This window comes from Leptopilina boulardi, unplaced genomic scaffold (assembly GCF_019393585.1).
Source record: "Leptopilina boulardi isolate dan_hultmark-lab unplaced genomic scaffold, ZJU_Lbou_2.1 LbouV2_208, whole genome shotgun sequence".
NCBI classification, from domain to species: Eukaryota; Metazoa; Arthropoda; class Insecta; order Hymenoptera; family Figitidae; genus Leptopilina; species Leptopilina boulardi.
Window position 1 is genome coordinate 2086286 of NW_026137761.1, and position 27601 is coordinate 2113886.

General features: G+C 31.0%; 1 protein-coding gene across 2 annotated transcripts in view; it reads left to right on the top strand.

Annotated features, from left to right (window-relative positions):
• Positions 1–25092, top strand: part of LOC127278612 (ionotropic receptor 21a) — a 60869-nt gene extending 35777 nt beyond the window's left edge. For both annotated transcript variants that reach the window (XM_051300413.1, XM_051300412.1), the window contains exons 2-9: positions 2319–2518; positions 2741–2860; positions 3078–3239; positions 3946–4187; positions 4331–4471; positions 4995–5193; positions 7923–8127; positions 24706–25092. In XM_051300413.1, coding sequence (XP_051156370.1) covers positions 2511–2518; positions 2741–2860; positions 3078–3239; positions 3946–4187; positions 4331–4471; positions 4995–5193; positions 7923–8127; positions 24706–24990 — 1362 coding nt within the window. In that variant the 5' untranslated portion in view covers positions 2319–2510 and the 3' untranslated portion in view covers positions 24991–25092. The remainder of the gene's footprint in view (positions 1–2318; positions 2519–2740; positions 2861–3077; positions 3240–3945; positions 4188–4330; positions 4472–4994; positions 5194–7922; positions 8128–24705) is intronic.
• Positions 25093–27601: the final 2509 nt, after the last annotated feature.

The following is a 27601-nucleotide window of genomic DNA, read 5'->3' on the forward strand; positions in this document are numbered from 1 at the left end:
CATGTGTACAATATGTTCAAGCACAATAGCATGTGCTGTTGGAAGATATTCATAAAATATCCTACAGGTACATATATGTATTTTCACGTGTAGATTACAGGAGAAATATAGCGAGTCTGATTGGATTTGATGGTTACGAGCTAGAAAGGAAAGAAATCGGTTTTTTTTTTGAAAAAATAGCAAAAAATTGACCCTGTTTCCCCCTTAACTTCTACATTTTTGTATATGAAGAACTGCAATTTAGTACCTACACATACACGGAAAGAAATCTTGTTAGAACATTTAATAAATCTGAATAGAAATTTTGATATTTTTGTTTTTCAAATATTATTTCTTAATTCAAATCTACAATTTTTGAATATTGAAAAAACTATAGGAAAAAACAGTATAGGAAGTAAACAGTCTAGCACTTTGTTATTTACTAAATTTAAGTATACGAAAAATCAGAACCAACATTTCGTAATTTGCTAAAACTATACGAAAAAGTAGGAGTGGTGTTATAAAATAAAGCACGTTTCAATATTTGCTATGACTATACGAAAAAACAGGAGCCGTGAAAAAAAGAAGAACGTCGGAACCACCAATGGCTCTTTTCTCAGGTTTTCTCTCCTTTTCTGTTCGAGGGTAGTGGGGGTCTTTCTTAATACACACACATAACTGGTACGCTTTGATTGGCTTAAAATTATTCCTAACACATCCTAACTACAATACGCATACATAAACCCAGAATAACGAAACGCATATAGATATACATAATTCACGCTGAAATGAGAAATTCTGAACTCATTTATATACTAAATAGACAGATTTTTCTGCACTGATGAGAAACTTAATATTACATTGTTAAATATTTAAAAATTAAAATAATAAAAATAATTATTTATTAAGAAATAATAAAATATTTTATTACCTTTCAAAGAACAATTTTTATCAAAAAATCATTTAATTTAATTATAGAAGCAAACTTATAACAAATTTTCTATAATTATATTTAGAAAAAGAAATATAGAATAATTAAAAACTTTTTCTAGTCTATATTGCAGAAATAAAAATTATATAAAAATTATGAGCAAACAAATGAAGTATTTTATTATTAAATATTAATTAAAATTATTTTTAATTCATATTGCAGTATTAAAAATTATTTTACAATCAGGATGTATTATATGTAAATATAATAATTATATTAACACCAGTCCACTTTCTTATCGACTATATCAAAATGTAAAATGATTATACCAGTTAACGGAATTCTAAATACAGAAAATGAAATATTTTATTCTAATACTTGTTGCAGGGCGTATTAGAACTTAACATTTGGAGTTTTCATAATACAATTATGAATTTCGCAAAAACTATTCTAATTTTTGTTTCTAAATATATTAAACTTTATTATTTTTACTTTAGGCATTCTTAAAAAATAGTAATGAAATCTATTACCACCCCAAAATCTGCAAAATCTTCCGCAATTGTAACTTAATATACTAAATATGAGTGTTAAAATATTAAATATTCTAACAAGATTTCTTTCCGTGTACGTGTTTCTACATGTATCTAACAGGAAAAATATGGCGAGTCCGATTGGATTTGATGGTTATGAGCTAGAAAGGAAAAAAATCGGTTTTTTTTCGAAAAAATTGCAAAAAATGACCCTGTCCCCCCTTAACTTCTACATTTTTGTATATAAAGAAATGCAATTTAGTACACATACGTGTTTTTACATGTAGATTACAGGAAAAATATAGCGAGTCCGATTTATATATAAAAAAGTGTTTATTATTGTCGGTGTACGGAACCCTCTAAATTTTTTGTCCCAATTTTTTTTTCTTTGGTACGCAATTTTTTTTACATCTGCACTCGACAAACAACTGCTAACGACTGACTGCTTGTAACAAAATACAAGAAACAAAAAATTGCATCAAAAATTTTAAAAAAGTGGTATTTTGTGTCAATTTGCAATGTTGCCTGTAGGCAACATTAGTCTTTGAGGAGTTACACAAGTTTTTCAGCAAAAGTATAATTTAGGTTTTCTGTCTCAAAACCAAAGTTTGTAATTAGAAATTTATTAGACTAAATAAAAAACATTTGTCCAATATTTATTTTTAAAAATCATGGAACTCTTGCATAAGAAAGCAAAAAATGTTCATGTTGCCTGAAAGCAACACTGGTCCTCAAAGGGTTAAATAGAAACCTGCCAATTAGTAAAATATTATGGAATAGTGTAGACAATATTCTTGGGATATCCTCAAGACATCCTTAGAATATGTCCAGAAATATGGACATATTTCTGCAATAATTTTGAGGAAAATTCTTTTTAGAAATCAACTTATTTGCTCTACACTCATAAACTTTATTCGGATGGAAGTGGTGCAAGTGAACCGATTTTACTGTCAGCTTGGAACTCGAATTTTCTGACCCAGCCAGAACAGAATTTGTTTCCAGAGAAGCTGAGTGAAGGATTCAAAGGTCACCGACTACTTGTTTCAACAGCGCACAGGCCTCCGTTTACAATGCGAAAGTAATCATTTTTAATAATTTTTCTCGATCGTATTTCTCAATAGTTCACAGGTGTTTTTCTGCAACTTTATAACATTTGTATGGATAGATTTTCAGTGTTATTTATTTTGGACGCAATATACTTCTTTACTTTTCTAATGTGTATATAATATATTTCATTTCAACGCGACAGCTTTCTATAGATTATAATCAAAGTAGAAATTTATATTTAACATTTTTGCAGAACAATTCTGGGAATCTATGATACGGCATGGGATGGAATCGAAATCAGAGTTTTACGATTGCTGGGTGATAATCTAGGTTTCGTTGCGGAATTTAGAGATCCCGTATCATCAAAGTACAGGCAAGAATATTTCTTTAAGAAGATTAACTTTTTACGATAATTTTATTTAATTTTTTTAAACGACTTTTAACTTTTTTATTTCTCAACATTTTTGACTAACATAACCCTTTTTTCTTTTTAAAAGAAGAACATCATACACTTTAAAGACATATTTAAATACCTAAACTTTCAATAAAATTTTTGTTTTTTTATACCTACAAGAAAATATTTATTCCAGCGAAATTGAGTCCATAATAAATGACATTTCTGAAGATGATGCACCTGTTGCTGTGGGTGGAATTTATCAGACACCAGATCTACTATCACATTTTGATGCTCCTTTCTCATACATGCAAGACTGTGCATCTTTTATATCTCTATCTTCTACAGCCTTACCCAAGTAATAATATTTTTATACCTTTAACGACCTTTCTATATGTGTATGTATGTATTTAATAATTATATATATTACATTTAAATATATGACTGGTTATTACAAGAATAAAAAGCAATTCGTTCGGTTAAGTGTCAATTTTATTATAACTTTAACTGTACAATATTTTAAAAACAGGACGATTTCTCTATTATTTGCAAAATTAAATTGTATGAATTGATTGGGGTTTGAACGTTAAGTTTTTGATTAATATTATTTAAATATATACGCGTTTCGATCCACGAAATAATGTTTGAATCCGAGACTTGTTATTCGAAGGATCGCCAAATCCAATAATTAATTGATATCCACAGTTTCTTGTAAATGGCCAATTATTGTCAAGAGACTTAATTATCATGACTTCTCGTAAACTTCCCTTCGAACCTTTTTTCGCTACACACTTATATATTTGTGTGGTCCAAAGATGAAATTATTGAATAGTGGGAGCAGTAAAGTATTAACTGCCCCATTAACGTAACTATGTTTTATTGGAACAAGAATTTAGTTGCGACTTTATGCATATTAAACAACGACGTTGTTATAAAATAAGAAATACGCAAAGCAACATGATTAGGAGTCGACTAAAGTTGAGTCGTAAATCAAGTGAAAGGAATTTGTTTTTATTTTCCAATAAAATTGTAGACCTCTACTAACTTCTTGTTTACTATTTTAGATATCGCGCTGTTCTGAGGCCATTTCAAGACACAGTATGGATACTTTTGTGTGTTGTTTACATTATTGCTATAATTCCGTTGACAATGAACACCGATTACACTTTAATATCGCTGATTAAGCGACCAACCCGATTAAACCATATGTTTTGGTTCGTGTTCTGCACATTCACTAACGCTTTCGACATAAAAAGTCCATTGCTAACCAAAGGGATAGGGAAACATCCAACTTCAATTTTGATTGGTAGGATACGTATACAAAACAGTTTGTAAAAATATCAATGTATTATATACTTTTTATATGATGTTAAATTTATTAATATTTCATTTGGAAATTCCAGAAATTGAAAAAAGGAAATTTAATTAATTTTCCTATTTAAATTACAGGAATTTATTGGATATTCACAATAATCATTACAACGTGTTATACGGGTTCTGTCATTGCTTTTATTACAATACCGGATTATCCTCCTGCAATTGAAAGTGCTGCACACCTTGTAAAAAAACGATATAGAATTGCTACTTTAGGTAAGGCAATTACTATTTAGAGTAGAATATAGGGCATTGTGTCGAGTTTCACATATTCCGAAGTCTGCACAGTGGGCAGATCGCCGATTGTTGGCCAAAAATCCAATTTTTGAACTTTCAAATAAGTAGAAAAGAATTTTTTAATAGTATTTGGTAGTAAATAAGGAATCTATTACATAAATGATTTGTTAAATAATAAAAAATTATGACTCCCAGAATTATTTAAAGTTTAATATTTAAGACAACATAATGAAAAGCTTTTCATTGAAATACTTAATATTATCTGGAAATAAATAAATTATTTTTGTTAACTTACTTTTTTCTCATTTATGGACACATACAAGTAAAAAAATCAATACTTAGTAAAAAAAATATATATAAAATATAATATTTTTTCAATATAAAGACAATAAATAAATAATAAAAACAGCTCTCAAGATTATATAAAAACAATCGGATTTGTATTAAAATTTATTCTAAACATAGAAACAATATTATAAAAATAAATCTTCTAATTTTTTAGATCGCGATGGTTGGGAAAAATGGTTTACATCTGAAAATATGGAAGATTCGGTTGCTAAAAACTTACTAAAATCAGTCGAACTGGTTCCTAGTATTTCTGACGGTGTGAGAAATGCGAGTCGAGCTTTCTTCTGGCCTTATGCTTTTTTGGGTTCACGCACTGCTCTCGAATATTCCGTACAGACAAATTTATCTCAAAAGTAAGATAAGTATTTATTTTTATACAAATAAAATTACTGGAAGCTTCTTTTAAGCTTATAAAAGATTGACGAATTGGGGAGCTTCCTTAGAAGCTTAGGAGAAAATTCCTGAATAAATACTGCGTATGTGGACGCCAATGTAGCAACAACGCAGGTTCATATGGGCGATTCTACGTGAAATTTACCTATGACATTTTAAATTTGGTAAATATATTTTTTTTCGATCTTTATAGAAAAATAGGTTTACGTACTTTATTATTTTCTTATAAGTGCTTAAATTTTCGAGTTATGAATTTTTAAAAATCTGATTTTTCCGAGTTTTTTAAAAATACGTATGCTAATACTCTAACCATTACTCTACCCTAAAATGGGAATATACAGTACCGTCCAGAAGTATCAGGACGATTACACGCGACTCTCTGAAAAAACATGCCATCACTTTTTCAATCATATTTCTGCAAACATGGCTTATTTTATTCAAAATTTAATAAGCTTTCTAACCGTTTTTGAGTTTTTTTTTGTATCTCCTTTTGTTGCAGAAATATGATTGAAAAAGTGATGGCATGTTTTTTCAGAGAGTCGCGTGTAATCGTCCTGATACTTCTGGACGGTACTGTAAATAGAAAATTGATTTGATAAGTTGAGAATGAGGGAAATGAAGACTTTCGGAGCAGAACAATAAAGAAACAATAATTATATTTAAATTATAATTTATTTTTAATGTTAAATAATTTATTTAACATATAAGTTAACATTTTTAATTAAAACTTAGGAACATAATTTTTCTTATAAATAAATTTAAATAATTTTTTATTTAAATTTTTAAAGTATATTTCAAAAGAAAACGTGCTTGACAAAATTTAAAAACTGTATTGCTTATATAAAAAAGAAATAATAACACTAGGTAATATATAAAAATTTTAGAGTTTTTGAAATTTGACTATATACTTAAGTAGTATGAACTATTAATTTATTAATTCCATGGAAAATAGTTAAGGTACCTATGAACACCTTAAATTTTTATACTCAGTTACAAATATATTCCAGAACTGAACTTCAACATAATTTTAGAACAGCTACATAACATTGTTCGGACACAGTTCTACACTGAAAAGAAAGTTAATTGAATCAAGTAAATGCATTTACTTGAGGTACTTTACTTGAAACAAAACGATATTTTCTTAATGGAAGAAATTTATTTTCTTGAGTCAAGTAATTTTAAGCATTGAGCAATGTTCTTGAAATAAGAAAATATGAGTTTCATACAAGTAAATATATCTTGCTGTTTCAAGGGAACTGTTTTACTTGCGTCAAGAACCGAAAAAGTATTAAGTCAAGAATATTATTTTCTCATGTTAAGTGATTTACGTTGAGTATTTTATTGTCTTGGATCAAATCGTTTTGTTGTTTCCTTCAAAACAACTATTTACTTATTGTTAATCTAACACTTATATAGTCTTGATCCAAGAAAATGAAAACATTAATAGAAGTAGCTACTTGTTTCAACTTGATTAATAATTATATTGTTTGAATTAAACATTAATCAATCCAAGTGTTTAATATACTTGAAGCATTTTCATATTATATTGTTTCTAGAACATTTAATTTCAAGAAATAATATTATATTATCTTAAATGAAATAATTTATTTTTTCAGTTGAAATAGTGATATAATCTTGAATGAAATCATTCTTTTGTTTCCTTGAAAATATTTTTTATTTAATTCATCTCTAATATATGTCTTGAGTCAAGAAAATGCGAATATTAATATAAGTAAATACTTGTTTTAACTTGATTAACGCATAGTTCTTGAATTAAGAATTTAGTATTTGGCAGAAGTAAATGTGCTATTATCGCAACCCAATATTTTATTTTCCCGAAGTACCAAAAAGCATTCAATCAAGAATATTATGTTTCTTAAGCGAAACAATAAAATATTGACTGAAGAACTCCATAAGTTTTCTCAAGTCAAGAAAATATTTTCTTGATTTATATATGATCTTGACTTAATATATTTTATATTTCTTAGAAGTCAATTAACTTCTTAGGTGAATATTCCATATTTTCTTGGACCAAGAACATGCGTTCTTCTGACAATGTAAATAATATTTTGATTTAAATCTTTACTTACTTGAACCAACATTACAAAGATTCAAATGAATCAAATGCAATAATTGATTTGACTACAGATATCCTTAGAACAAGAAAATATTTTACTCATAGAAGTCGATTAACTTTTTGATCGAATTCCATATTTTCTTGGATCAATATAACATATGTTCTTCTTTTAAATATACTGCACCAAGTAAATGGTTTTCTTGAAACAGTAGCATAATTGATTTGACCGTATTCAGTCCCACGATTTTCTTGAACCAAGTAAAATTTTCTTGGTTCAATACTATTTTTTTCAGTGTAGAACTACGTTGGAACGTCAATTAGAGATCATTAGAACTGTTAAGTTCGCATAACATAGAACGGTTCGGTAACTCCTTTGTAACAATGTTCTAGAATTCTGTTACAATGAGGTTATATAACACATTCATAACCAGCTTGTATCAAATGATCTATAAAACTGTGTCCTCATTGTTATAGAACATTTATAGAACGTGTTTGCTGGGTAAATTTCACGTAGAATCGCCCACATACGCTCGTGCTCACTGTTGATTTTCAATTACCGTCTTTTTTATATATACCTGATTGACATAATATATTTATATATATTAATAATAGTTGGAAGACTAAAAGGTCACTCCTGCACATTAGTGATGAATGTTTTGTGAGATTTGGAGTCAGTATTGTTTTGAAATCTCAGTCTTTCTACACTGAGCCATTCAATAAAGTAATTCTTCGGGCAAAACAAAGTGGATTGATTCGTAAGATTCAGAGAGACATTGAATGGGATGTGCAAAGGTCAAGCACGGGAAAATTCCTTCAGGTGAGATATATAGATTCCAATAACCTCTTTCGCATTATTACTTTTCGATCTCAATAGATTATTTATTTCTTTCATATAAAACTTAAATCCACTTCTAACATGCTCATGCAGCTTCTTAAGTTAATTAATTTTAAGAAAAGGTCATGACATTAGTAATGTAATCATGAAACTAATAAAAATAATTTATTTTATTATTTTTACATATCATTTTTATTATTCAGTTTTCAAATTTATTTAAAAATGAATATTTATCGTATTTAATTTAATTAATAGTAGACATAAAATGTTTATAGTTTTCTTTTTTTATTCATGTAAAATATTGCACTAATGTGAAATCTATATATGAGGCATTTTATGTGTAATGTCCTGAGTTAAAAAATTGATTTCTCGAAAAAAAAATGAAACTTGGGGAAATTGTTGTCCTATCTGATAGTAAAATATCCCAAAAAAAATTTTTGTAATTTTGGGAAAGATAGAGGGGGGTCAATTTTATCAGTTTTCCCTGACACCGCCTACTATTTGAATTTCTTCCGTCTATAAATGCAATGAAAAAAATTTTGGCAGGTATGTTTTTTAAAGGCTTTTTCATGCTCTTCCCAATGATGAATTTCGTTTTTAAAATTTTTTGAATTTTGACCTTGATTTTCTATAATTAAACATAAATTTGCTATTTTCACTAAAATCGATGCGTTTTTTTAAAATAAATAATTGCAAACGAAAGCTGAGGTTTTTTCCGATCTGTATATTAATTTTCAGAATGCCGATTTTTTTTGTTTTCGAGATATTAAATGTCAAAGATGTTATGTCGGTGCGCGTGGCCAGGCTGTCGACTCATACCGCGATGCGGTAGCTGTAAACACTGACGCGCGCGGATATAAAATCTTTGATATTTAATATCTCGAAAACAAAAAAAATCGTCATTCTGAAAATTTATATACAGATCGGAAAAAACCTCAGCTTTCGTTTGCAGTTATTTATTTTAAAAAACGCATCGATTTTAGTGAAAAAAGATAATTTATGTTTAATTATAGAAAATCAAGGTCAAAATTCAAAAAATTTTAAAAACGAAATTCACCATTGGGAAGAGCATGAAAAAACCTTTAAAAAACATACCTGCCAAAATTTTTTTCATTGCATTTATAGACAGAAGAAATTCAAATAGTAGGCGGTGTCAGGGAAAACTGATAAAATTGACCCCCCTCTATCTTTCCCAAAATTACAAAAATCTTTTTTGGGATATTTTACTATCAGATAGGACAACAATTTCCCCAAGTTTCACTTTTTTTCGAGAAATCGATTTTTTAACTTAGGACATTACACGTAAAATGACTCATATGTACTAAATTGATTAACAAATTTTATGAAAAATATAGAATAGTATAATGATAATTTCTTGAACTGTTGCATGTGTAATTATTTTGCACTAGGAGAAAAAAATTGTTGAGTAAAACTGTTGTATTGTCATAATCATAACAAAAGAATCGTTGCTTTCGTTAAATTATAGACCAGAAGCAATAAAAGCGTGGGAAAATTTTGTAGTAGAAGTTTGAAAATTATGAAATTCTATAAATCATACTGTCTCCAACTTGTTCCGTATTTTATTTTTCAGATGTCAATTATTATTATATAATAAAAGTTTCATGTTAAGACGTGCCTTTTTGGTTTTATACATTTCAAGTCGTTTGAGCTATTTTTAAGTATTATAATTAAAAACAATGTAATAAAAGTGAATAAAAAGAAAATATAATAGTGTAAATTTTTGTCTATTTTTCTTATAAGTAACTGGGAAAATTTTTTCTTCTTTATTTAATTATTTATTATAATCTTAATTGTCCCATTCTTTATATTTAATTTATATATAAATAAAGAAAAATTCTTTAAAGCTGACACTGAAGTTACCAACGTTAAGTCTTTTGGAAAATTTTAGTTCTCATAAATATTAATAGTCTAAAGGACAAGAAGGAACTTTTTTTATTGAACATTATTTTGGTCCCAAATATATCCCTAAACACTTATAATACCCAACCAAGGTGGGGAAAAGTCTGGTCGTAAGAAAATTTTTACATTCTCATCATAATGAGAAGGTATTACATTTTGGTCGATTTTGAGCCTTCTTTAATTCCAGTGAATCTCCACGTTTTGAGACTTCCTGGAGCTAAAAAATAGGTTTTGGGGCATTCAACTTAAAGCGGACAACCCCGATCTTTGTTTGTTTTTCCATAATACTTTTAAATATTACAATTTTATTAAAAATCCATTAAATGAAGGAAAATAGATGTGGATTTTGTTGTACTCTCTAAATTTGAATCAACGATAAGTATACCCCTGTTACCAATTAGCGTATATACGCTGAAAAATCAGTGAATTTTTACTAATTTATCAGTGCATATACGCTGATTGGAATCAGTGGTATATTTATAGCTGAGAATCAGCGAGATATCGCTGATTCAAATTTAGAGAGTAAATTTAATGTTCATCTTGATATTATATGTTTTAATACTCGAAAAACTAATTAACACGTATATTTTTTTATCGGCAATGGTGAACATGTTTTTACGGAAATATAAAAATTACACAATATAAAGAAAAATTCAATAAAAAATTTTTTTATCTCAATAATAATTTAGCACAAAAAATGGAATTAAACAGTAGCATTTTCACCACCAACCCCCATGAATTTAGGGGTAAACACCCCTAAAAATGAACTTTTCTTTCAAGATTATATAATTCCTCTCTTTATATTTTATTTTTCTGTGCAAAATAATTAGATGTAAAAATTATAAAAATTATTTTTCCATTAAAATAATACTGTTTCACGATTTTAACTGCATTTTTACATGCAAATTAAAAACGTTTGGGTCCTGAAAAATCATCGCAATTATCTTCATATTTTGTTCGTAGGGTGAATTGTGGTAAACAACCCCTAAAAACATATTATTTCAAATAAAATACTTTATCAGAAAAAATTTATTTCTTCTGCAAAAATCAGCTACAAAATAAGAGGGATACTTTCTTTTCATTTTAAAATTTAAAAAAAAATTTTAAAGGTAGTTACCCTCTAAAAAAAAGTTTCAGATTTAAAATTATTTTCAAACTGAAAAGAAAGTATCTCTCTTATTTTGTATATAAATTTTGCAGCAAAAATACATTTTTTTCTGATATTGTCTTTTATTTGAAATAAAATGTTTTTAGGGGTTGTTTATCCTAATCCACCCTACGAACAAAGTATGAAGGTTATTGCGATGATTTCTCACGAAACAAACGTTCTTAATTTGCATTTTAAAGTGAATTTTAATTCGTGAAACAGTATTACTTTAACGTAAAAATAATTTTTAGGGGTAGTTACCCCCAGAATATAATGTTCAAGATTTAAAAATATTTTTAATATGAGAAGAAAGTATCCTTTTTATTTTATAGATGATTTTTGCAGAAGAAATAAATTTGTTTGCTGATAAAGTCTTTTATTTGGAAAAATATTTTCAAAATGAAAAGAAAGTATCCCTCAATTATTATTGAGCAAAAAAAAAATTTTTTTGATCGGAGGGGGACACCTGCTTAATCGGTGCAATAGGATTTTTTTATGATGTCCGCCAGATCAAAAAACGTTATTTTCAGAAGAAGCGAATTTACGAAAACATGTCCTTTTTCAAGAAAATACCCCCTTACACGACAGGATACATTGTAAACAGGTATATATGGGCAAATCCACGAAACTTTTAACTTTTGTGATTCTCGAATCGAATACTTAAAAAATCGGACAAGTGCAAGTTACACTCGCATTAAAACCGAGGGTTCCGTACCCTTAAACCTAAAATTTGAGGGGTTTAAAGTTTGAAGGCCTAGATAGAAAACATAGACATATTCATAGACATAAACATAGAACAAAATCTACGCATAAATTTGAAAATAAATTAATAAAACTAAAAAATAATAAAAATATCAAAAAATAAAAAATGTCAAAAGATAATAAAAATAGTAAATGGTAAAAAATAGAAAATGGCAAATTATAAAGAATGGTAAAACACTACAAAAAAATATAGCAAGCACAATTGGAGTTGAAAAAAATCAAGAATTTGCCTCAAAAAAAGGAAGAAAATTTTATCTTTCTAGGTCAAAAAATTGTAAAACTTAAGGAAAAAGTCCACTTTTTAAAAAAATTGTATGTTTTGAAAAAACTCAATTAAAAAATTTTTTTGGTGAAAAATCATGATTTTTATCGAAAATTATCAGTTTTTCCTTGAAAACGCTATAATAATCAACTTCAATCGTTCTTGCTATATTTTTTTTGTAATCTACACGCAAAATTACGTAAAAGTGTATACACTGCGACCTGAGTTTAGCGGCAGGTTTGGTGGGTCGTTCGCTAAACTCAGTAATGAGATTTCCCGAAATCGGCGTCAGCAATCAGGGCCGTAAGAACTACTTGAAATACGAAATCCTTAAACTCTTTTTTTGAAAATTCTTCATCTTATAATACATAATATTTTTATTGCAATAATTATTATAATTATATTTTAATTTTTAGATTTTATTATAATTATAAACAGTAATAAGTAATACTTAAAATTACTTTTAATAAAAATTCAAATAATTGTACTGACATCAGACAAGAAAGGGGAAAAACTCACCATTTGCCTTATAAATTTTAAATTTATTTGAAATTAAATAATATAAATTTCATCAAATATAACATTGAGAGCAAATATTAAAATTAAGATTTTTATAAAGTAAATTTATAAATTTGCTGGGAGTGAAAACAAAAATAAAATTTGTATACATGTATATAAATAAGCTTTTATAATTTAACAAATTTATTTAAAATTAAAGATTAAAGAACCTTGTACCTCCCAGACAAACGTCTCCGCTTGGTACTCATTTTCAACTAGAAGGAACCGCGTTGCCTTACTTCTACGCTCCTGCTCGAGTCGGAGCATCTTACGCTTACCGCTTAATTACCATCCTATTGTTGCCGTTTCCGAGATTTCGCTAAACTCAGTTTCGCTAAACTCGGGTCGCAGTGTATATTTGAAACTCTTTAGATAAAATTTTCTTCGGTTTTTGAGGAAAATTCATGATTTTAAACGAAAATTATCAGTTTTTCCTTGAAAACGCTATGATAATCAACCCGAATCGTTCTCGCTATATTTTTTCTATAATCTACACGTAAAAATACGTAAAAAAGTATAAATTGGGATCTCTTAGGATAAAATTTTCTTCTTTTTTTATTCGAAAAATCCATGATTTTTTCTAAAAATATGAGTTTTCCTTAAAAACAATATGATCATCAACTCCAATCGTGCTCGCTATATTTTTCCTGTAATCTACACGAAAAAATACGTAAGTATACCAAATATGAACTGTCTTGGTCAAATAGTGTGTGCGCTTGGTGGATTAAACGCTTTTTTTCAAAAATTTTGATTTTTCCTTGACAACGCTATGTAAATTGATCCGAATCATGTTCGCTATATTTTTCCTGTAATTTTCACGTAAAAATACATAAGTGTACCAAATTTGAGCTCTCTATGTAAAAAGATGTGGCAACCAGAGGGGGGGTACATAGCCATTTTCAGGGATTTTTCGTAAAAATTCATGGTTTTTCCTTGACAACGCTATGATAATCAATTCCTATGAGATTCGCTATATTTTTCCTGTAATCTACACGCCAAAATACATATGTATACCAAATTTCAGCCCTCTAGATAAATTCGTGTGGCCGCTTGGGGGGGGGGTACATGTCTTGCTTCACTAGTCTCATTAATAGGGTTCCCCCTTCGGGTACGGAACCCTAAAAATCTGAATTATTTTTAATTAAAACTTTGGGTATCATTTTTTTTGCTAAATTAGATACAAAGCAACATTTATGTACAGTATTAGAACAAAATATTTATTTGACAATTAGTTTTATAAGTTAAAAAGTGAAAAAATGCTTAAATTTCATTGGAATTTCTTGAAAAAGTTTATATTATTACCGTTTTTATTTTTGCGGCGTGTATAATATCACTTCAGCTACTATGGAAATATCTAACAGACATATTTTGTCAAAAAATTTTCACTATCCCATTAGTGTGCCACCACTAAAACTAAAAATACGAAGGTTTGATTGAGTGATACACTGTTAGAAAAATCTGTATTAGATTTAATATACATGCGTATGAAGCGAATATGCACTACAGGTATTGAAATCTAAGATACATGTATATTAAATTTAAAGTGACAACATGGCGGCTGTAGATGCCTATTTCACCAAACGGTCATTATTTCCTTGATGTTGAAAATTTATTTGAAATTAAAACAACAGTGCGTAATTCTTTAACTATTGTGTTGTTTATGTCCAAATAATGTTTTATAAGGGGAAAATTTTTCAAAAAAAACATTCTAAATACAAGAATTTTAATACTTATATGTGACATTTAGGTTAAGTACTATAAATGTCAAATTATATGCATTTTTACAATGTAAATTGATTTAAACTTGTATTTACATGAAAGAAATTACTTTGCTTTATTAATAAAAACCTTATTTTGTACACAAGAACATGTATAAATTGAGTAAAATGCAATTTTTTTATTTGAATTTTTTTCAGTGACAAAATTTAATATACTTTGTATATGAATTACATTCTAATATACCAGTTTCTTAAATTTAAGTACTTTATGTATATTAAAACTACAAACATTTTTAACAGTGTAGCACTTTTTTAAAAAATTCAATTGAACGTCTTCTTATGAAAATATCTATTACGGCGTTGGATAAAAATAAAATTCAATGCAGTTCTCAAAAGGTGATGAAAAAACAAAATTTTAAGACCATTTTCAATTATGTGCCTCTAATTGTATTCCTGTGGCAACAATTTAAAGATGATAATAAAAATCGTGATTTCATTTAAATTTATAGGGGAATAGTGTCAGGGTTGGACACAGTTTTGGTTTTTTGTTTATAAATATTTTGTTTAGATAAATTCAGTCAATTGTGGTGTATGGCCCAGGTGCGAATTAGGGTCGGCAGCCAGAGTTGGTAGGTCGGGCCATGGACGGCACATCTACGGCTGCCAAGACGTCGGCAGCCAAAGTTGTCCCGACTTTGGTTACTACTTTCACACAAAGTTGCGCCGACTGTGGCTACCAAGGTTTAAAATCCAGAATTTCCAATGGTCGGGCCGACTCTGGCCAAAGTCGGGCCGATGGTCGATTAAACTGCGGCAGCCGGAGTTCAAAAATTAGAATTTCCAATAGTCGGGCCGACTCTGGCCAAAGTCGGGCCGATGGTCGGTTAAACTGCGGCAGCCGGAGTTCAAAAATTAGAATTTCCAATGGTCGGGCCGACTCTGGCCAAAGTCGGGCCGACGGTCGGTTAAACTGCGGCTGTCGAAGTTCAAAATTCAGAATTTCCAATGGTTGGGCCGACTCTGGCCATAGTCGGGCCTATGGTCAGTTAAACTGCGGCAGCCGGAGTTCAAAAATTAGAATTTCCAATGGTTGGGTCGACTCTGGCCAAAGTCGGGCCGATGGTCGGTTAAACTGCGGTAGCCGGAGTTCAAAAATTAGAATTTCCAATGGTTGGGCCGACTCTGGCCAAAGTCGGGCCGATGGTCGGTTAAACTGCGGCAGCTGAAGTTCAAAATTCAGAATTTCCAATGGTTGGGCCGACTCTGGCCAAAGTCGGGCCGACGGTCGGTTAAACTGCGGCTACCGAAGTTAAAAATTCAGAATTTCCTATGGTTGGGTCGACTCTGGCCATAGTCGGGCCTATGGTCAGTTAAACTGCGGCAGCCGGAGTTCAAAAATTAGAATTTCCAATGGTCGGGCCGACTCTGGCCAAAGTCGGGCCGCAGTTGGGCCGACCATCATATTCGTAAAGTAAATTTCTTTACATTCATGGCCAAAATAAAAAATTTTTGTGACATTTTATTTAACTAAAATGGATTAACTAAAAAATTACAAGGATTATCTGATTTATTTTTCATCATGAATTACAAACTGGATTTTTCTGAAGTTGGAGCTTATGAAATCATTTTTGTCCTTAGACTTTCATGTAAGCGTGGCGTGATGGATAGCGTGTTAGACTTCGGTGCGTTAGGTTGCGGGTTCGATCCTTGCGAGCGATAAATATTTTTAAAATGTATGTATGTGTATAAGATTGTCTTGAGTGTTAATGTGTATGCAATAAATAAATGATGAATTTCAGACTATACCCAATATATGTTAATTATATAATTAATAATTTTTACATTTTTTCCAAAGGTCGGCCTAACTTTGGCAGCCATAGTTGGACCGACTCTTTTAGCCATTGGTCGGTCCAACCATTTCTACCAAAGGTGGGCCAACAATGGTTACCAATGTGAAGCCGACCTTCATTGTTTGCCAACATGGTCGGCAAAACTTTGGCGTTCATGGATGGTCCGTCTTTGGTACCAATGGTCGGTCCAACTTTGTCAGCCATTGGTCGGCGGATGTTATCAATTCGCTAGTTCGGCCGACCATCGGCTGCTAAAGTCGGACCGAACATTCACATGGTTGGCCCGACCATGGCCCGACCGACAATTCGCACCTGGGGGGTGGAAAGATCTACAAAAGAGGAACACTTATGCTGTGGACCGTAAATTGATTGGTCCAAAATTAAAAAAGTTATAAACATTTAAAAAAAAATCTAGTCAGGGTTGGACTTTTCAGTCAGGGTTGGACACTTTTTGAAAATCGAAACGCAATATTGGTAAAAACGTAAAATAACATTTGTAATGTTTTTTATTCTTATTTTTTCATGTTTATCTTTACTTATTGTTTACAAATTGTAAAGCTTCATGGGTTTAAAAAAGGAATGAACTCAAATTACAAAAAATAACGCTTTATTGTTCCAAATAACTCAATGAAATGATGAACAAAATTTATACAATTTAAGTATTATTTTTCTAATATCTTTGGCACAATTTTGCACTGAAATATCAATAAAATAAAATTTTTTTGTATATTTATTTATAAATTGTGTCAAATTCATAATTAAGATGGGTGTCCAACCCTAACTAGAAGCATCATTTTCGAATTGTGCTAACCATAACCAGACATGTGTCGCGATTCGATTCTTCACTTTTTTTCTTCTTAAATTATGTACTCTACAATACATTCAATAAGCTTACCTGGCCGAATTCTTCCTTTTTTTACACATTTTTTAGGTTTATTCACAAGTCAAACAAAACTTTTTTTGTCTCTTCGATTGCACCGAAGTCACAGGAGACGCTACTTTTGATTCTCCAAAAATGTAATGCCACAAAAAGTTAGGTTACACTACTAGAAGATTCGTCACGTACGCACACAGCTGGCGCTAGTGTTCTTATTTAAAAAAAGCCAAGTGTCCAACCCTGACAAGTGTCCAACCCTGACACTATTCTCCTACATTTTTGAAAGGCACAACTGCATTTTTGCTTTAAACAAGTCAATCTATGGTGTGATCGAAACATTTTCATACATATATTTGAACACAAAAACGCCGCTTAAGGATTTTGAGTGAAACAAATTTTATTAAGTTAAGAATATGCTGAAAACACTTTTTGGGGTATTAACCCCCTATTTTCTCAAAATTCTGACGTGCTAAGCAAATTTGGGTGCCAAAATTGAGTGAGCTAAAAATGAATCACGCATATGAATTTGTAATGCTAAAATGTACTTAAACGTGTATACAAAGTGACATCAATGTACCTGCAAATTAAAAAAAGAAATTTTTTTTCTTCAAAGTTAAAAGTTTCGTAGATTTACCCATATGCTTTCCCTCACAACACAAGGATATTTAGGATATCCCTGGGACGTCCTGGGGATATCCATTTGCTTTTGGCGATTCGGATATCCCTAAGATATCCTCTGGATATCCATGGACATCTCTAAGATATCCCAGGGATATCCAAACCGCCGAAAAAAAATCGATATCCCCAGGACGTCCCAAGGATATCCTGAATATCCTTTTGTTGTGAGGGTTTATATACCTACATATTTATATACATATATGTGTACTTTGATATATATTTATATTTATATACTCTCTTAATTTGAATCAGTGAAATTTCACTGGTGAAATAGCTAGAAGTCGGTTACTGAATCATTTAGTGAAATTTTCACTGAAAATCAGTCATATATCACTGATTTCCAGTGAAAATTTTACTAAATGAATCAGTCAATCTGTTTTACCCATTACCGATAATACAGATTGACTGATTCATTTAGTGAAATTTTCACTGGAAATCAGTGATATATGACTGATTTTCAGTGAAAATTTCACTAAATGATTCAGTAACCGACTTCTAGCTATTTCACCAGTGAAATTTCACTGATTCAAATTAAGATAGTAGGTATATATATATACTAGGGGGCTACGCCCCCTGCGCGCCAACCCCCATTCTCTAAAATTTTCGAGACAAATTTTGAACGGTACGTAAATTGCGTGGTGGGCGAGTACAGCGAATTCCAGCGTAGTGTCGAAATTCCCCCCCCCTCCCATCTTCCTCTCCCCCACCCTAAATTTAGAGGTTAAGATCGTTTCAAGACTCTGAATATAGCCGCAAGTCCCCCCTCCCTTCTCTTCTGCCCCACTTCTCATGACTTGCGGCTATATTCAGAGTCTTGGAACAGCGGCGGCGGCGATATCTTTTTGTAATATAGGTAGATATATTGAAAGTCTTGAAATGAACATAACCTCATAATTTATGTCATTTTTGGCGGAAAATACGGAGAGATGAGGGAAGGGGGAACGACTTGCTGCTCTATTCAGAGTCTTGAAACAAACATAACCTCAGAATTTAGGTCACTTTTGGCGGGAAATACGGAGAGGGGGAGGACTTTCGGCCCTATTCAGTTTTGAAACAAACATAACCTCAAAATTTATGTCATTTTTGGCGGGAGACGGGGGACTTGCGGCTATATTGAAAGTCTTGAAATGAACATAACCTCAAAATTTATGTCATTTTTGGTGGGAAATACGGAGACAGGGTAAAGGACGGGGGAGGACTTGCGGCCCTATTCAAAGTCTTGAAACGAAGATAACCTTAAAATTTAGGTAATTTTTTGCGAGGGAGGGGGAGAAGGTGGGGACTTGCAGCTATATTCATATGAGTCATTCTATATCAAGTGTAACCAACTATTGTACTATCCATGTCAAAAACACGGGTTGGCTCACCCTTACCTAACCTTGTCAAAAACATGGGTTAGGTACACTTGACATGAAACAGTGTTGTCAGATGCCTATGGCGCTTTTCCCCTAGCTCGCTAGATATTTTCCAATAAAAGTAAATTTTTTTCACTAAACATTTTTTTTCCTAATTTTCACTAGAAAAATAAAAATAAATAAATAGAAAACGTAAAAATCTTTAACTCAACGCAAAATTAAAAATTTTTGACACTAATTATGCAAAAGTTATTTAAACTTAAAGAATCGTTTAATGTAATAAATATGTAACAATAATGATAGACATTTTTTTGGAATTTCATTTATTTAAATATTAATACCAGTTAAAATTTATTTATAAAATTTATGAACTTAAGAACATGGAATAGACATTGCATTAATAAAATAGGCTTCACAAATAAACTGTACTAAACAGCAGTGCAAGGTTTGGCACGTAGAAGAGCATCCTTTCTTATAGAACTGTGTGACTAATTTTGATTGGCCCAGTCTGAACATTTGCTCAATCTTCATCAGTATAACCAATCAAATTGACTTGAATAGTTTAAACTTAGTGACAACACTTTTAATGCTTCAGATACAATTTACGTAGAAAAAATGACATTTAGGTAAAAACTCTAAAAAAACCACAAAAGATAAAAAAGATACTAAATTTCCTACTAAAATACTTCTCTCACTAAAAATGTTACTGAAGGACCAAAATCTTACTAAATTTAGTGGGAAAACCACTAACTTGGCAACACTGACATGAAATGACCCATCCTTGTCAAAATTTCTGAAACAACGGCGGCGGCTGCGGCTCAATCTTTTTATAATATAGAAATATATATATATATATGTAAAAGCATAAATTTTACTCGCGAAAAGTACGCTTCATGAGCGCGTGCCTTTTACATTGTACCCCGGTTTTCGATATGTTACCGAAGTTTCCAACCAAAATAATATTTTCTATAGCATTTCTACATATATCTACTACAAGAATATGCAGATTTTAGAAAATTAATGTTTCTGAAAAAAGATGTGGTACTAACCCGTTAATCTTCAAAATTGATACTATAATATCAAACGATATTTTGTTTTTTTGCTTAGGGACTTTTGGGAAATCAGTATACAGATACCTTGGCTTCCGCATGCCAATATTATGTGGGGTTGGTAAAAAAGGGAACAATAAACAAAATAACCCCTTTTTTTAGAAGCCCTTCATCCACCCTCGGAAATTTTTGGAAGACTTTTGCCTTCGAGGGTAGCGCTCCCACACTGTCACAAACCGACTTCGTTCAGTCCTGCGGACATCCTGCGTTATAAATTTAAAATAATAAAATTTTCAATGTCAAAGCGGAATTAACAGCACACCAAAAATAAAAAACAATTAAAAGTCAATAAATAAAATAAAACATAAAATAAACATAATATTGTAAAAATAAAAAATAAATAATATAATAAACAAATAAATAGAATAAATAATATAAAGAAATAATAACTGGAGACTGTGAATTACGCCTTTCTGCGGCCATCGAGATCCTTTCTCATCATAACAGAGATGATATAGGTCTCGATGAGCCGTCAGTTTTCCAGGCACTGGATCATCAGCGCTACCATGTTCTCCGGTGTAACTGTAGCGTTTACAGCGGTGAACATGGCCTGTCTCTCCAAGTCCCATCTACTGCAGGCAAAGAGGGTGTGCTCTGCGTTGTTTATAGGGAACTGGCAGTAAGCACACTCCTCACTATCCCTTTTCTTAAAGAGCTGCAGGTACGAGTTAAAACACCCGTGACCTGTCAGCGCTTGCATCAGGTAGTAGGACACCTCACCATGGTTCCTATTTAACCAGGTGGCGAGTGTCGGTATAAGTCAATCGACCTTTTACCTCCCCATCCCATCTTTCCTGCCATTTTTCGACGAGCCTGTGCCTTGCTTCGAAGCGGATGCGGTCCTTGCTGGGTCTACCTTCCTCTTCTGAGGAATTCGCCTCTTTGAGAAGAAGGATAACTTCCTCCCTCTCAAGCGCCAAAAGATCTGCTGGCGGGACACTTGCAAGGACCTGCACAGCGCTCGTAGATACTGTCCAATATGCAGAGACGATACGCGAAGTAATGCATCTCTTCACGGACAGCATCTTACTGCGGATGGTAGAATATCTTTTCGTTCTCTGGATTCCAGCCAGCATTTTGCTAGCCGCAGACATTCGTTCCATTCTCAGTAAATCATCGTACGATACATTTCATAAAAATGGTCCTACCCTACCCTTGAGGTGCCCCACGCTGCATCTCTTCTTTGAGAATGCAGGTGTCTCCATCGTAAATAACCCACCTGTCGCTAAGATAATTATCCATTATACCCAAACAGCTAGGGCGGTATATCATTCTGTATCATCGACTCGATGAGATCTTCCCATCTCGCGGAATTGAACGCGTTCCGTATGTCTATTGCTACCAACGCGCAGAAGCTCTTCTTCTTATCTGGGCCTTTATGGCAGTAGGATGAGACCTTATCTAGAGGTTTGTCACCCTTTCTTAGGAGGACCACCGTTAGCCTTTTCAGTCTGGAAAGATCTCTCCTCTCTCTAGGCAGAGATTGAATATGTCTAACAAAATCAGGGGGGAAGCAACAATCACCTCTTTTAGGATCTTCTTGCTTATCCCATCGATTCCAGGTGCCTTGCCTGTCTTCAATCTTTTGCCTGCTGCTTCTAATTCTTCAAGAGTAAAGAGTTTCTCCTCTTTGACTTCGCAAGAACTCCAGTCGTTCCTAAGCCATGGCTCTGCAGGAGGAAACAGGGCTTTTATTACATTTCTGACTCAATCGGGATTGTCCAGGACAGGGGTCTTTTGCTTCGTTACTAATTTCTTAGTAACGATTTTAAAAGCCAGACCCCATATATCAAACGATATTAAATTTACTACAAAATCCACATCTACTTTTCTCTGTTTAATGGATTTTTAATAAAATTGTAATATTTAAATGTAATATTGAAAAAAAATTAAGATCGGGGTTTTCCGCTTCACGTAGAATGCCCCTCTACGAAAATGTTTGTCTGTATGTATTGTAATGCGGCATTTGACGCGTTCAAATGACCTGAAAATAATACATTTAAATAAATTTTGTAAATAAACGAAACCAGGATGGGAATTCAGCCATAATGGCTGTAAAATGTTATTAATTATAAAAATTGCTTTCTTTTGACACTCACTTCATTTTGTATAAATAATAAATTTACATATTAACAAACCAACTTGTCAAAGTCGTCAGATTAATGATAATTTAACTACATTCTGATAGTAATTAGTACAATTTTTAAATTTAATTATGGGATTTTTGAATTATACAGGGTAGTTAAAAAGTAATTAACCCTTTGAGTGTGAGGGTACGTCTATAGACGTACATTCTAAAGAGGGCTTCCAGTGTAAGGGACGCGTATAGACGTATATACAAAAAAATGATAAAAGGCACAAAAAACAAGTAGATTTACATCACCCATACGTTATTTATGGTATTTTCGACGCTGAATCCGAATTTAAAGTCAAATTTTATAAATTCAAAAACCAAAATCCAATATGGCTGCTCAAAAGTAGACTATTTTGAAGGATACTTTTATTACATTAAATCTCAGGCAGCATACATTATCTTATCAAACTAATATCTCACACAATTATATCAAAATGTTTTCGAGGTCGCTGATTACGAATATGAAGTTAGATTTTAAAAATTCAAAATGGCAGATTCAATATGGCAGACGACAAAATTAAAGCTGATCGGATTCGCTTGAAACTTGTTATTCGGGGGTTTTCGGGGCCGCTGAATTCGAATCTAATGTTAGTTTTGCAAAATTCAAAATGGCGGACGACAAAATTAATGTTGATCAGATTATTTTCTTTTCTTAACATTTCTGTTTAAAAAAAATAAAAACCAAAAAAAGTAAAAAAAAATGAGGAGTGTAAAATCATGCCGCACAAATCAACGTGGTACACTTTGGGGTTGTAGATAACTGTTAAAGATTTACTAGCTAATTGCGGGTGTTGAATTTTATAGTTATTTTTGTTATTTAATATTTACATTATTGATTGTCGCCATATTTCATCCACTGTTTTTAATTTTCAAGCAAAAACTGCCGCATTTAGAAAGATATGTCCGCCATATTGGATACGCTGTTTTGAATTTTGAAAAACTAACAACAAATTCGTAATCAGCGACCTCAAAAACTGTTGAGAAATAAGTTTCAATCGAATCCGATGAATTTTTAAAAAATCTTCCGCCATATTGGACCTGCCATTTTGAATTTTAAAAAACTAACATCAGATTCGTACTCAGCGACCCGAAAAACCTCCAAGTAACGTGTTTCAAGCAAATCCACCGAATTTAGAAAAATATATTAGTTTTTTAAAAAAATTGCAATGGATAAACAACAAACCCTATTGAAAATCCCTACATGGGAATCTACATGGGACCCTATGTCAAGAACCATGTTAAAGCCCACTTCCATAAAGGAAACCATATGGATTCCCATATAAAACCATATGTTCAAATCCATATGAAATCATATGTAAGAATGCACGTGAAATCGTGTTTCATTTCTCATGTGGATTCCTATGTTGACCAGGGATTTCATAAGGGTTTTGTAGATTCCCATGTAGGGATTTTCAGCAGGGAAACAATTGATTAACGTAAGCGAAGATATTGTATATCAAAAAATAAAACATATTTACCAAAGTATAATAATTTTTGTAAATATATAAGTAAATTTCTCTGCCCGGTAAGAAGCGAATAATTGAAAAGAATTTAGAGTTCTAATTCTTTTGAATGGGGTAATTTACGCTTTTATTCAATTCCTCGATGAAGCAAAAAAAGTAGAGAAATATATTCTTCTTAATTGACTTGGCAAAAATTTATACTCTAAATTATATATATTCCTCTTAACAACTTGACACAGTCAATTGTAAAACATACAAATCCCTCATTTATTCTCCACATTTTCTATTCCTCTAAATGCGCTCTAAATGGCCTGACATATAGTCAATTTATAGAAATATCCACATAATTACATCACTTTTCAAATTTCTTATTCCTTTTAAATTTTAATACGCTTTGGAAATTTTGAAGCTGGCGATTAAAAGGAATAGACATTTTAAATATTGAAATATGAAGAAAAATAAGAAGTTTGAATTCTTTTCTATTGACTTATCTGTACTGGGAATAGAAAAGATTTCATTTTTTGGATATTTAGATGTTCACTGTGGAATTGGATAAAAACGTAAATTCGCCTATTCGGAATAATTGAAAATGATCAACTTATGCTGAATAATGCAAAATATCTATCTTTCTCTATTCCTCGCTTCTTACCGGGTGACTATATTTTATATTAATTGATTTAAAAGAATTTTTCTCAATCAGAAAAAATTTCTATTATTCACATTTCAGGTTATCAAAGGATTTACATATTCTATACCAATCGAAGAAAAAGAATTGGCCTTGGATGATACACAAGGAATGTTTTTAATTCTAGGCTCAGGTTTTTTAATTGCAATACTTTCAATTTTGACTGAGTACGTTTATCACCTGATTATGACAGATTGTTGTAAAAAATCGAACATTGAAATCATTGAAGATATTGATGAAAGGAGGAAGTGGATGGATTGGTCACCAAGTTTAACGAATGATATGATTATGTCAATTAGACACCTTTCTACCAGAAATAGTATATAGAATGGACAGTATTGACGTAACATAAAGCTTTAGAGAATCTTATTTTTTCTTTTAAAAAGTCTCTCTTTATAATTCTATAAAATAATTGTCAGAATCGACTAAGTAAGAACATTTGTTTATTTATAACATTAAGAATTAAAAATATAATTTGTTTAATCAAATTACACTTTTTATTTATATTCTACATATTTATCGAAAGTACATTTCATAATAACTCTTCAAGTCAAATTTTATTTAAATCGGATTGGACAATTCCAAGATATTAAATATTTTCTAAAACGTTGCAAAAAAGTTTGTTTATAAGTTTTTATAAAAATTGAATTTTGAAAAATCGTTTAGAGCTCTTATTAGTGACATCAGGAACTATGTATCAAAAAATATAGGTATCATTAATGTTTCTTATCCAACCAAAAATTATGGGGCCGCTCTTCAGAAATTATTTTATTTCATAAAGGTCAATATCATTGCCTGTAGTGCAGAACATAATTAGGCAGGTAACGTGATGGGACATATTAACACTATTGGTGTCCGGATTGAGACGCGATAAGTCGGGTGAAACACCAAGCTGGTAAGAGGTTATAAAAATGGTACTTATTCAGATTTAGGAAACATAAATATAAGTAGTTATAATATATAATGGGCATCAGGACGTCTTGAAGACGTCTTTTTTTGTCCGCGGACATCCTGGGACTTTGATGGCAATGTCTCGAAGACATCATACAGACATACAAAGGAGTTCTTTAAGACGTTCTATGTCTGTCCAGAAGACGTCTAAAAGACATCCTAAAAGGACGTCTAAAAGACATTCGGAATGACGTCTTTTAAACGTCTTTAGAATTTTAAAATTTAAAAATAAAAACTCCACGCCTTTAGCGTCTTTTTTTAAAGCCATGGGAGACAGATAAAATCCTTTACAAAGTTTACTAACTTATTTGTCCATGAAATGAATCGAACTTAAAAAATTTCTGTAACATTTATCATAAACAGTTTCGATATTTACGTTGAACTTAGAAAATAAAATATAAAAGAGGCATTCTTTGTCAACGCGGACACCCCTCTCGCCCATATTCTTTTCATTTTAAATTCATGTTTAATGGCTTAAATTTTAGTTAAAGGAATATACTTTTGAAATCTGAGTGGCATATATCCAAAGACAAAATATAGGATCCAATATAAAGGTTATTCTTTAAATTTACCAATAAAAAGTTACTCTAATTCATTTTGAACAATCCAAAAAGTAATGTTTGAGGCCTTTTTAGCCCTTTGTATTTGGAAATATGCCACTCAGATTTTAAAAGTATATTCGTTTAACTAAAATTTAAGCCATTAAACATGAATTTAAAATGAAAAGAATTTGGGCGAGAGAGGGGTGTCCACGTTGACAAAGAATGCCTCAAAAGTTATTTTTATGACAATTTTTCTATTTTCAAAATCTAATTAGTCGTCTATTTAAATAGACGACTTTTAGACATGATAAAGACATATTTATGAACAGACATACAACCTTTTTTGGACTTACCTCAGACGTATTATTCACGTTTTTAAGACAAGTGTGCACACTGTGAATAAACACCTGAACCGTTAATTATGTACATTAATTATAATAAAACAATAGTTTAGTATTTAGGGGAGAGTGGGGCGAAGCCGCTAATGTAACGTTTATTTGTAAACATTTTCGTTATTACACCATCAATTTACGTGATTTTTTTCTAATTATTTGAAACTACTTAACAATAAATTTCAATAATAATTACTTAATTTATTATAAGCATGATTATTTAATTTAATTGTTTTGAAGAAGATGCAAAAAACGGCTTTGTCATTTTTGTCATGTAATTATACATGGATTAAAGTTTGCAGAACTTTTCTTGAAAAAAATTACGGAACAAAATAATCATTTTTCGGCAAAATCGATTATTTTCGCGTTTTTCAATCACCTCTGGATAGATAAAAATTAGAGAACAATTCTTGATAACTCAATAATTGTTTAGTGTGATTCCAAACATCGTATCCTCTTTCTATAAAAATTTGAAGAATTTTTCCTGGCAAAAATAAATAATTGTATCACAAATTATCATTTTCTATGTCAAAATCGAAATTTTTGGATATTTCGTTGAATTTGCGATTGAAACAAATAGAAATAAAAATGTCTTGATTACTCAACAATGGTTTGGCGTGATTTCTTTCGACGAATATTGTTGTATAAAAATTCACAAAATTTTTCCTTACAAAAATAAATTTAGGAAACAAAATTATTATTTTTTGCTTTTATCGTTTTTTTCGCGATTGAAAAAGAATTGTAAAAGAAATTCTTGTATTCTCAAAACTTATTTGGTGTGATTTTTGTCATCCAATTACACCTGCATTCAAACTTTCAGCATTTATCCATGCAAAAAAAATTTACGGAACAGAATAATAGTCGATTTTAACAAAAAGGATTATTATTTTTTTCCCTAAATTTATCTTTGCAAGGAAAAATTCTTGAAATTTTTATAGAAACAGGATTTTCGCGAAAACCCCCGAGTAACGAGTTTCATGCGATTCTGATGAATTTTTCGAAAAAGTGTCCGCCATGTTGAATTTTTGAAAACAAAGTTCAAATTCGTAATCA